Source organism: Bombus pascuorum, chromosome 7, assembly GCF_905332965.1.
Source record: "Bombus pascuorum chromosome 7, iyBomPasc1.1, whole genome shotgun sequence".
NCBI lineage: Eukaryota > Metazoa > Arthropoda > Insecta > Hymenoptera > Apidae > Bombus > Bombus pascuorum.
Window position 1 is genome coordinate 1005084 of NC_083494.1, and position 12628 is coordinate 1017711.

General features: G+C 33.2%; 3 protein-coding genes across 6 annotated transcripts in view; 1 reads left to right on the plus strand and 2 right to left on the minus strand.

The window, feature by feature from the left end:
• The window catches only part of LOC132909017 (tetraspanin-5), a 190711-nt gene that overhangs the window by 148341 nt on the left and 29742 nt on the right, over positions 1-12628 (minus strand). The window lies entirely within an intron of this gene.
• LOC132908981 (U2 snRNP-associated SURP motif-containing protein) overlaps positions 1-12628 on the minus strand; it is a 199995-nt gene that overhangs the window by 102036 nt on the left and 85331 nt on the right. The window lies entirely within an intron of this gene.
• LOC132909068 (SET and MYND domain-containing protein 4-like) lies at positions 2493-6433 on the plus strand. Its single transcript, XM_060963655.1, has 5 exons — positions 2493-3213; positions 3697-3938; positions 4082-4243; positions 4314-4485; positions 6171-6433. The coding sequence occupies exons 1-5, from the start codon at positions 2493-2495 to the stop codon at positions 6431-6433; spliced, it is 1560 nt and encodes a 519-aa protein (XP_060819638.1).

Here is a 12628-nt window from a genome sequence, read left to right on the forward strand (position 1 = left end):
TTTACTTGTTCATTTGTGCGAACACTTTCGTCTTCAGTTTCTATGAGAATTATAATTATCTGTAATTACATAATTTTTCTTGTGTCTGTATGAGTCACAGCATTTTCTATAATAATACTTTACAACCGCACATATGGAGAATTTTATTTGCAAAAAAATTTGGTATACGATACTTTTAAAAAATATTAATATCTGACATCATTTGGGCATAACATACGTGTGTGCATTTCATAGAATTGTCACATAGAATTATCAATAGAGACGCAAGAGTGGGGTGAATGATGAAGCTACGATATATATATGTATACGTACTTATATCCAGAATCAAAAGAGGATCATTTCTCGGCGTGACTTCGACATCGTTAACGGAGATTAGTGCGGAGGAATAACCGGAACATTTTTATTTTGTTTTCAGTAACTTTTAAAATCTATCATGGGTTCCTTCGAAGAGAAACTTGCATTTTTGTTGCATTTGGATGAAGCTGGATCAGACGAAGATCGATTGAAAAAGTGTATCGATCAACTGTTCGAAAAGCCGATAATAATTGATGATACAAGATCTATAAATAATGCCGTAATGTTTAATGCTAAGGGTGAGTACGATACAAGCGTATATTATATCAATTATATTCAGATTTCCAGATATTCACATTTTCTCTTAGTTTTGTACATTATACTTAGTTTGCTGTAAAACATATTATGCGTATATAATACAGTGGTCTGTTAAATTACGTATTGCAATTTTTTCATTGTCGGTATAGCATTGAACCAATCAGTACAGGTGAGTTTTGTATTAAATATGACTTATAAACCATCAGTTGGTGGAACAGCTTAGTCATTATAATCACATAATTTATTATGTATAATTTATCTATTATAAGTCTATAATCTATATCATAGAATATATTTTGAAGCACAAAGTAACGTTCGCTGTGACGCTCGGTATATACTTCACGTAAAGACGATGTGTAACTCTCCCAGGAGATCGCAAGAACAAAAGACTGATGAAAATTTTTCCTCTCCTTACGATTGCGTTCGTTTTGTTGAATATTGGCCGGGGATACCAACAAAATTGCAGCCGCCGTTCCTAGGCAGACCCGCGTAGCTGCGACATTGCTCCTGTTCGGGGTTTGATTGTTAACACAACGTGTGTCTCATAATATTGGCACTTCTCTGTTAGATGGAACGTTCATCCCGTTACCGTGGCTGCGCTCGACGACCGGTTGTCGCCTCGAGCCTAAGTTGTCTCAAGTTTCGAATGACAGTGTCTGGATTATTTCGTAAATGCTACAATATTGAGATTTTCCAAGTAATTCCAACACAGGGCCCCGTTGTTCTTTCATCTCCGACATATACATATCGAATTATATACAGATCGAATACGATCATAAACGTGGGTCAAATTTCAGTACTCGATTTGCAATTTTATCTTTAGAAATGGTAACGCTATTTAAAACACTGTATCATAACTTCCACGAATGAATTAAATATCTCGCTACGTAATATTCTTCATTTTCGGACGAGATATCGTACAATTGCAATGTCAATCATGTCGATGTTTTAAACGACGTATCTCAGATATCTTTTCGTTAGAAATTAAAATTTCCAGCCCAAACAGTCGGACAAAGGACAGTTGGTAAGACACAGCCCGCTTATGAATATGAAAACAACTAGCAATCGCTATTCATACTGATAGATCTAACGCCGCTTCGTCTAACGCTGATTTAGGCTTCCGAGAAAAAGCTGTGTTCAGAAGAAACAGCGTTCCATGAAGCAATGTTAAACATATCAACAAATTCATATATGCTTTAATGTGAACTTTCCATTCCTAACAGTTTATAATTAAATCTTAAAGTGTTCGTTTGCTTCAATCAAATGAAATTTCGTTCACACGCATATGGTATTGCATGATCATTTAATTTGAGATTGGCGTAAGTCCATTTTTTGTAAGTAGTAGTCAAACCGTCGAGACGCTAATAATACATTAAGTGATGTAGATCCATTCACGAGCCTGAAAAAAGATTTTGGTTCAGTCGATTCAAAAAAAAAAAAAAAAAGAAAAAAGAAAACTGTGTGGTTAGTGTAAAAGCTAACCGCTAAGTGTAACAGTATGAATAGCGACAATCGAGGCCTTGAAAGCCTCAAAAATCTGTCATTCGGAATGTTGAATAAACGAATGTGAAATGTTGAATGAAAACTGTAGTTATTAATTTCGATTAGAAATAGAGTACTATGCAACCCATGAGCGACATTTGATTATCATATTAAAACACATAGACGTGCGATATCTCGTCCGAAGCGTATCGCGATTAGTCGGAAGGAGCTGAAACGTTATATCGAAATAAAGTCTCCTCCAACGTTTATTCATGATCGATTACAAGTCAGTTAACAAAGTGCAAAAATTCATATTCACGAACATATTGAAGAGAAAATAATCGAGAAATGCAGGAGTCACATTCTTGTTTCATTTTTTGGGAATAGCACGCAAAGCCATGTCGAACAAGGATTATGAGGGGGCTATCAACTTTTATACGAGAGGATTGCAAGAAGTCGTCCCATACTGCGACGTATCAGCAATATTATACTCAAATCGTGCTAAAGCCTTGGGATGCCTTAAAATGTACGAGGAGAGTTTAATAGATATCGATAGGGCGATCGAAATTTCTCCCAATACCGAATTAACCAAGAATTTCAAAGATATAAAGATGGAAATAGAAAAAGGAGCTTCTTGTCCGAACAGAGAAAAGTTCTTTTACGAATGGAAAACAAACATCGAGAATATACCATCGCTATCGCATGACGAAAACAAAGATATTTCTGGTATGAGCGACGCTGTTCGCTTGGTTCATTGTACAAAATATGGTGTAAATTTTGAAGCGGCGAAACCCATCGGCACCGGAGACGTAATTCTAATCGAAAAACCACAAGTAATGTCTATCCATCAACCAGACGTTGCTGTTCGGAATTTATGTCACTATTGCCTAAAATGGTACAGAGCATTACTTCCATGCGAACAGTGTAATAGCGCGCTATATTGTTCGAAAGAATGCCGTGCAAAAGCATATGAGGAATACCATCGAATCCAGTGCAACTCTAACAATTTTCCAAATGATGTTCAATTTGTAATAAAGTTGCTTATGAAGATTACGGAAAACGGTGAAAAACTTACAGAAGCCATTAAATATTGCGAGGAGCTAGATATCATGAGTGCAGGTAATGATAATTTATTAACTCGTAATTCTCTATTACACCATCATCGATATATTTATGTATATACATAAATGTGAATTGAAGTTATTAGCTTGCGCAGAGAAAGAACATACTCTTCGAGGTATTCTTTTTTTTTTCTGTATTACTGTCTTGTATTTAACGCTTCGTGCCAAATTTTGATAATTTCTCTTTTACTCGTAAGTGTATTTTATATATCCGCGATAGAACTATTATTATTAAATTGCGAATGTTCCTGCATTTACAGAGAAATTATACTTACGTAATACAAAAAGTGTACAACATATTCCAAATGGAATTACCGATCGTAATATTTTAAGGGTGAAATACATCTCGATTCAGTTTATGTTTCGTTCGTTGTATTCGTAAGAGTGTGACTTGCATGAGCTTCCATAATCAATCAATGAAGAAGAAATTTGTATCGTCTCGTAACTTCGTCGTTAACAACATCGTTTCAATTTTTAATAGATCCGAACAAAGAATTTTGTACGATACGTGATAATTTGGGAGACAATTTGAAATCCGTCCTCAATTTGAGTATATCGATGAAGAAGAATGACAAGAAAAATAAAATAAATATAATGAAATCAGCCTATATCGCTTCATTCCTACGAAACCAGACCACGTATGTGCAGGGATACAACGATATCTTAAGTATCGCTAAATTATTATTCCGCTTATTCTACATCTTCGATGTACACGTCTTTATGGTGAGTATCAATCAATTTTTAAGTGCATTTCTTTCAAAACGCTGCGATTAATGTATAATTTTATAAAATGCATGCAACAGTACGTAAAAAATCGCTAATTGAATAAGTTTTCATGTAGTAGCTACTAATCATATATTTTCCAGGAGGATATATCGGTTGACGCAGAAAATATAAGTGGAGTATACAATCTGTATTCCTTGCTTAGCTTGGTTCGTCATTCTTGTTGTGCGAATACAGTCTATTCGATACACAAGAATGGCGTGATAGCTGTACGCGCAGCTAAAGACATGAAACCAGGTGAACAGGTAATAAATTTCGTCTTTTCGTTGCTATTAACCTGTGAAATAAATATTTGTCTAATGAAGTACTTTGCAGATAACTTTTAATTTTCGACCTAAAATGGAAAACTCAAGAGTCTCGAGCATTTTTACATCACGTGTAATGTGCAAAAGTAAATGTAATACCTCGACTTGTGAGTTCTGTTCTAGTACTAAACTTGTGGTTGATAGGAAATTAAAAGCAACGGAAGTATTAGAATGCTGCCTAGGTAAAAAACAATTCGATATCGACAGATCGTGGGAAATAACAACGAGAGAAGTCGGCCGTGTTTAGGAGCAGAACTCTTGAAAGCTATCCTTCCAGATATCTATTTGGGAAAGCGGGACAGTGTAAATATTTCAAAGTTTATTTACACAGGTTTACCTGCAAATCTAAATTTTGCCCGCGTTGCATTCGATTGATCTTGAAATATTTTATCTCAATTTAATACACATACATACAATCAGTCGTGAAAGCCTGCACAAATAGCCTATCGAATTTTGTGCATCTAATTTACCAAAGAAATTAAATGCACATTTTGTCACAGAATTATCTATGCGTAACAAATTTTCCTGGATAGAGATTACTGATTACGTAGGAAGATGGCAAAAACTATTTACAAGACACTATTCTTAACTTGTAGTGTTACTTGTATCGTTGACTTAATCCTAAAGCAAACTATAATCTATTAAGAAAGATGAAGAATTGTTCACCCTATATGTATGCCTATTAAATGAATAATATCATTTCATCAAGCTAGTTAATCTTCGCTTCTTACGTAGTTTGTATCTTATTCCTTTTTTTTTTGTGCCATCGTTTAAATACAAATTAATTTATATTTATTGTTTTGGCGACTCAACTGTTTTTCAACTACTGGACGACCTATACCGATTAATTGGAATTTCGTAAATGAGACACGTTCCTGATTATTATACGAGGATGCGAGCAGAATGCATAACAACCTTAATCTTTCATCTTTCTAATGTTCTCTTAATGTTGTAATATTAATTTTTTACTTCGTATTATATCTTAATGGCAATTTTAACGTTGTACACAAGAATTTTCATTTCTACTCTTTTATGCGTTGTTCATATTTGGTTACTTATAATTTCTATATTTATCCATCTTATTTCCTTACAGTATTTTATAATTATATTATATTTTATTATAATTCGATACGTTACAATATTTCTTATACATACAATTAGTTTTAACAAAACAACATTAACATACCTATATAATGTTAACTACATATTGACTTGTACCATTATTTTTAATATAGTCTAATAAAAAATATTAATATTGATAATTTCATATGTGTAACTGCTCCGTGTTGTATTCATTCCCCCCCCCCCCACATTTACATTTCTGCGATATAACAGAGTTAACCACTTAACACACACGTTTATAACTATTTTAACTATTCGTACTTTATGATACCCAGTGGTCAAATGCAAAATATAAACAGCACTTGTATAGTCAAATTAGTCAGGAACACGTTCAAGCAATCACCGTTACAATACAAACTAATGGCAATTACTTCCAGATATCAGGAGTATATGCACTAGACACAAAATGACATTGCAAAAATGGGAACAGTGTTTTCAATCGTTAGGTAATTTCCATCCAGTGGCAGACTGCAATGCAAAGCATATGCTATGGGGCTCAAGAATTTACACACCTCGAGGTAGAGCACTAGAAAAATACATTAGAACTAGTAATCTCAACATATTTTCCACAGGAAGACTATAATATACTGGCCGACAAATCTAAACAAAATTCCTGACTTGCTTGATTTTGCAGTTATAAAAGGACTAAACGCAAATCCAAACTAAAAATAGCACCCAGTGTTGAGCTTAGCTCCGATCATACATCGATGATAATAGAACACACAAGCAAACCAATACTTTATAGCAAATCAGAGTCGTTTTGCAATAAAAGCATCAACGTTTAAAGCACTAATCGAGAACAAAATCAACTGCAATATTCCACTAAAAACACCCGAAGATATCGAACAGACAGTAACAACATTGATAGAAGTTATACAAGAAGCAGTATGGGCAACTGTTAATTATGAACCAAACAACAGGCAAACAAAAATAATTCCAATAGACATCCTTAACAAAATCGGAGAAGAAAGGAAAGCGAAAGCAAAATGGCAAAAACAGAACACGTGAAAACGAAAGACATCTAAAGAAGCTCGTAAAGGAAATAAAAAGTAAAATAAAAGATCATAACAATAACGAATTCTCAAAATTCATAGAAACACTATCTGCTCACTAGAACGCCAATTACTCTCTATGAAAAGCCACGAACAAAATAAAGAAGCCAATAAAACTAATCCCAGTAATCAGAAAAGCAGACAACACATGGACCAGAAGCGACGAAGGGTAAGCTGCAGAGTTCTCCAACCAACTTTGTAACACATTTACTCCATATATAATATTAGCAACAGTAAAACCAAATATAATTCAAATCAGAAGTAGCGCAAAATATTAGTACTCCAACTAACACCCCAATGATCTCACTAAAGAAATAAAATAGTCAAACTCGAAAATGGTATCCGGCTGAGGGTTAGCCATCCACATGTTATTTAGCAATTAAGTTAGAAAAATTTACCAAACGTCCAGCTGGACAAATTGTAAAGTACAAATTAGATGATAAAAGAAATTATATTATCGAATTCTGTTTTCTTACTATCGTGGCTACAAAAGGATCCAGGGACGCTTTTTCGTCGGGTCCTTTTCCCACTTATATTCTACGATTTTACAAAATTTAAAGAAATTAAAGTATTTTTAATAACACGAAAAATTATTACTGTAGAATATTTATTATAATTTTTAATAGATGAAACAAATCTCTGTTTAAGTTCTATATTTCCACTTGTGTTTGTCAAAATATAAATTTGCATAAAAATCCAAGTTCTAATAATCACCATAGCTAGATAGAATAATATATCATAGCCCGATTAGATTGAACATTGACAGTCGATATGCAATAATAAAACTGGCATTCGTAATCGCCAAACCATATAGAACTGATTAATTATTTGACGAACTCTTTATATTCAGATTCTGTGGGTACGAAGGCCGTGACGTCTGATCTGTCCGGGACTCTACTACTGTGCATCTGATACAGCTGTCTGATCTGTACCAGACTCTTTTACTGTACATCTGATGCTGCGTTTGACAGCGTTCATTCATGAGGTGAATATGATATGAATCGACCGAAATACTCAAATATTAAGTATACGAACGGCTAATTCAAATTTTTCAACGAAACTCAAGGTTTATATTTTAGAAAGAGATCCATTATTGAATGATTTAGTGATTCATTGAGATTACGATTTCTTTACAACTACGCCAAAAGCCAAAATATTCTAAAACAATTTTTAAGTAATATAATGGTATCCTTTACATGTTTAGAAAAATAAAATTTCACTTTGGTATTATTGATCACTCTGGTAATAAGTAGACCGTGGATGTTTATGCATTCCTGGGAAATTTAAGATTCCAAGAATCTTGTCTAATATTGTTAACAAAATAACATTACGATTGTAGGACGACGTAATAAATCCATAAATGAAACTGAGGTAAGGTAATCATGCTAATTCCGCAAATACGTAAGTGTGTAGATATTTGTAGACGTTGTGGATAACATATATTTTATATCGCGTTACGTTAATTTTCTATACTGCACGCATGAATATATTTGTGTGTGTGTGATGAACTATTCACTTACGATTTGCGATGTATCTAGTTACGTTAGGTGTTTCTATTCCTCTTAAATAGTTGTCAAAACTTACCTGAAACAGAAATAAAATATCAAACTGAGTCTTTCTTTTCTATAAATGCATCCATCTATAATATTTATAACTTATCCATCTACGACAATAAAATTATAAGAAGAAATACATATGAAAGAATTGGAAAAGTTTATTATTTCTCATCAAGCGGAATTATATATCATATTATGTACTTAAACTCGAAAATAGAGGTTTTTGCAAATGTCTTCAAACTTCGCGAGACTGCAGTGTGCAAGAGTCGAAATATAGTAGCCAAAAAAAAATACTAAACAAATTTTTTCTCTTAAGATAAGAAAATGGAGAAAATAGGATTCAATCGTGTCACTTGACTAAAAGAAAAAAAAAGATTGCGACTAAAATAGTGCGTTAACGCACAACATTATCCTTCGATGGATTAAAAATTAGATGTATACAGATTCGGCGCATGCCCAACATTTTCTCGAAAAAGAAATTATATTTTCAACAGATGTTATTTTTCATTTGTTATTTGACTTTTTAGATAAAATCACGATCGACAGTTATAATGGTTTATTTGTATATTGAAATTTCTAGATTAAAGTGGAATGGCAGAAAAGTTAGCTGAGATCGAGGATCGTGCGAAGGATAAAATAATTTCCGGAACATGGGAGCCCATGAACGAAGAATTCCAATGCGATGGGAGGAGCCGACCAACCGTTCCTAATCGAAATCCGGGACGAGAAAGGGCAATTATTGCTGCAGATTAATAATTTTACTATATAGGCGAGCAGCGAAATCGACGAAAATGAGTCTTCTGAGAAACTTTCCTGTCCCCTTTCCTTCCCTTTGTGTATCATAAAATCGATCTATTTTATTGTTTCATTTATTGTCTTGTTTCTACAACCGAACACGTGAAAAATTCCGCTAAATGTTATAAATCCTCCCTAGAAGGTTAACAAAAAATAATTGTGTTTTCTCTGTAATTTGCTTTGAATCATATAATATGTATGAGAATATACAGTCAGCGTAAGAAGTATTCGCACGGTACTTAACTCAAACAAAAATATTGTAGAACATCGTCCATTAATAAAATTTTAACAAATAAAAAATGTGTACATATCCTTACAAGTCTGGAAAATAATTTTCATAAGAAATGGGATGGGAAATCTATATTGGAATGTTATATATCTCTTTATATGATCATATATATATATTTGTGAAGATATTAAGGAATAATTGCATAATAATTGGCATAATAAGTCTTATATAATATTTATTTCTACACTTAGTGAGGTTTCCTTTTAATGTTGTTATTATTATTATTATGATTGTAGTATCTTATACTACAATTAGTTTATTTACAATAACTGGATTAAACAGATGTTGATTAAACAGGAAACAATGGTTGTTTAACGTGAACTAATCACAATAACGTATTATGATTAAGACAACTAAGATAATTAATTTGCAACTCTCGTCACCACGGATCCAACTCTCTCTCGACAACGCAATTCGCGGTCTCTGACTTCTCAACTAACAGTTTTGTTAATTCGTTTATGTCCCTTAGTAACCCCTTGTCTTTTGTCTTAGCCCCACCACGCACATGCTCCGCAACCGCTTGTTTATAATTTGTCCGACACCCCCCAGGTCCTTCGTCCACGATGCTACATTATTTATAAAACATCAACTAAAAAAAAAAAATTCTAAATTTATTCCAAATTATTCTAAATTTTCTCAATTTTAAATCACTGTGGGTTCATAGGGTTTTGCATAGAAGAGTCTGAGTGTCCCACAAAATAATCTTATAAACGTGAGCTTTTTATACTGTTTCCTTAGATTGTCTTAATTTTAATATACCAGAAATATGAAAGAAATTCACTCGAATATTTTAAAATAATAATTACCCTTTGTCGTTGGCATTGTGGAAAAAGCCGTTTTTGTTCATTTATTTCAAAGGATTCCATCAACGCGTTCGAAAAAGAACCGTGTTATCAGTTTTTAGTCTCTGACAGTCGTTATTCTGATAAGCATTATCGATTTATAATAAAAATATTTATTACAGATATTACCTTTTTTTATACTTCTTTTGCTATATCAAAACTGCTACAATGCTATCTGTTTATTACTAATAGTCTTTAATTCTTTCTAATCGTTCATTATCAATCGGAACACTTTTATAACGACAATGAATATGTTCAATAATGATAAATATTCGTAATACAATGTAAGATGCTATAATATAATTTCAATTGGATTTTATCACATTTCATTGTATAGTTCTCGGAACGATTTTTCACCGATTATATTTGTGGCTGGATGCAGAGAACATCAATATCAGTATTTATGAAGTTGAGATGTTAACACTTGAGATAGTTTCTGATACAAACGTTTCACTTGTGTCAATTATCTTTTCTAATACAAAAATAGAGAATCAAAGTCTATGCTATTTGTGTCTCGTATGGTAACTTAGATATTTCCTGCAGAAAGTTTATTTCATGAAAAATTTTGACATCGTCATATACAAATGTCATTCTAGTCGTTCCTAGATAGAATTCTTAATTGTCACTTTTTATATAGAATATGCATTTGTTTAGATAGAACTCAATACCGAGTTTAATTCGTTTTTCCAAAAGTATTCCAGTCACGTAACTTTCACGCTACGAAAACAAACTTGCCCACAGGTGACGATAAACGATATACCTATTCCAGATAAAGAGTCAGTCGGATATCTGGGCATGATTCTGGACGGAAGATTGACATGGAAACAACGTATCTTAAATAAAACCAAACAACTCGAAGCAAAATTTAAAAAATTCTACTGGCTTATCGATCGACGTTCCAACTTAAACGCGCAAAGTAAAATTACACTATACAAAGCCATGTTAAAACCTGTTTGGACCTATGGAATCCAACTATGGGGAACAGCGAGTAATTCCAACATAGAAATTCTCTAACGATTCCAATCGAAAACCTCAAGATCCCTAACAGATGCACCTTGCTACGTAACCAACGAAACGATACATCACAACCTCAAGATACCCACAGTCAGAGAAGAATTATCCAAATTCAGCAATAGACATAGCACAAGAGTTAACAGCCAGCAAAACCCCCTAGTTACTCAACTACTCGACACGTCGGAGCAGATCCGCAGGCTAAAAAGACATTACACCTTAGACCTAAGCACTAGATTCAAATAGAATCAAACATACTATAAACACTTATTAACCATATCATAGTACCACGCCAGATAAATTTACTTAAAATTCTCTAACGAGAATTGATTGTAAAATAAACGCAAATAATAAAAAAAAAAACTTTTGGGACAACCTAATACTTTCTCGCTCGTTACGGCTCGTTATAGTTATTTTTGACCATGTGCTTAATGGAACTCATAAAATATTCTCAAACTTTTCGAGACTTTTTGGAAATTTGTATGAAGCCGATAAAGATGACGAATTTTAATCTTAATAATTTCAGTCGAACACGTTTCTACTGCGAAAAATGAATTATAATACAGTTTTTAACATACCGTAATAAAGCTACAAACTGTCATTTTGAAATCTTTCTTTTATACGTCGTACAAAATTGATCAGTTTATCGTTAAAAATATGTGACGTTTAGAATTGTCACTTGTTTAGAGTGTCTTAAGTTTCAAACTGTTGAGGTTATTCGGTGTATGTGGAATTAAAGAAATGCGTGGGTAAATTGTAAGGTATTGAAAGTATATATATTGTGAATAATAAAGTACAAAATGTGAAATACAATGTAAGCCGATCCAGATCCTTTCGCTAGCAACGTTACCCTGAGACTAAACAACTGCCGAAACCAACGTCGCACGTGTAGCGCTTATGGTCCGTCATCGACGCATTCTTTTGTCTACGCGCTATCGATGACCTTAGCGCTTGAAAAACCGAAGACCAGATGTAGAGTTTTCTCAGAAGTGACGATCACTTCAACACAAACAATATGCCAGCTTCTTTTAGCTAACGACCCATCATTTACAACAATTAATATAAATTACATATACGTTTGAATGGCAATAAATGATATTGAACGGTCTTGCAACACCAACATACGTGTCGATGAATTTTTCACGGAACGGGCCACGCGTCTGCTTAAATATAAAAACATAGAGTTCTGTACAAGAAGCAAAGGTTTCCTCGAAACTCATGACTACCATAGGATGCAGAGTAAGCTTTATTTAAAATATTTTTTGAAACGATTTATGGTTTTTAAAGTAGTTGAACTTCGAATGGGATACCCAGTATATTACTTCTTTCTACAGGCTAGATAAATAAAATTATTTCTAGAAACAATATATCTTTCATGCGATGTTTCTTCTAATTAGAACTCTCGTCCTGATACACACGCGATATCTCATCAGTGATTGCGAAACGGTTAAATGTGTCTCGTAGAAAGTCATTATAAGTAAAATATTTAATATTTGGGGGATTGCAAGAAATTTTATTACGTTCGACGACAGATTTGTTTCATAATTTTTGTATGTAAAAATGTATATTACTGAGAAGCTAGAAAGACAGAAAAAATAGTGCAAAACGTACTGAGTAAATTGTTTGAGTGTAACGTGATTACGTTTCTTTCAAATAAA

What these genes read in the sequence shown, in the direction of transcription:
- LOC132909068 (XM_060963655.1), top strand. Translation starts at nt 2,493, where the DNA reads ATGTCGAACAAGGATTATGAGGGGGCTATCAACTTTTATACGAGAGGA. An exon ending in GCTAGATATCATGAGTGCAG is followed by an intron (nt 3,214 to 3,696) that starts GTAATGATAATT and finishes AATTTTTAATAG; the next exon opens with ATCCGAACAAAGAATTTTGT. An exon ending in TCGATGTACACGTCTTTATG is followed by an intron (nt 3,939 to 4,081) that starts GTGAGTATCAAT and finishes TATATTTTCCAG; the next exon opens with GAGGATATATCGGTTGACGC.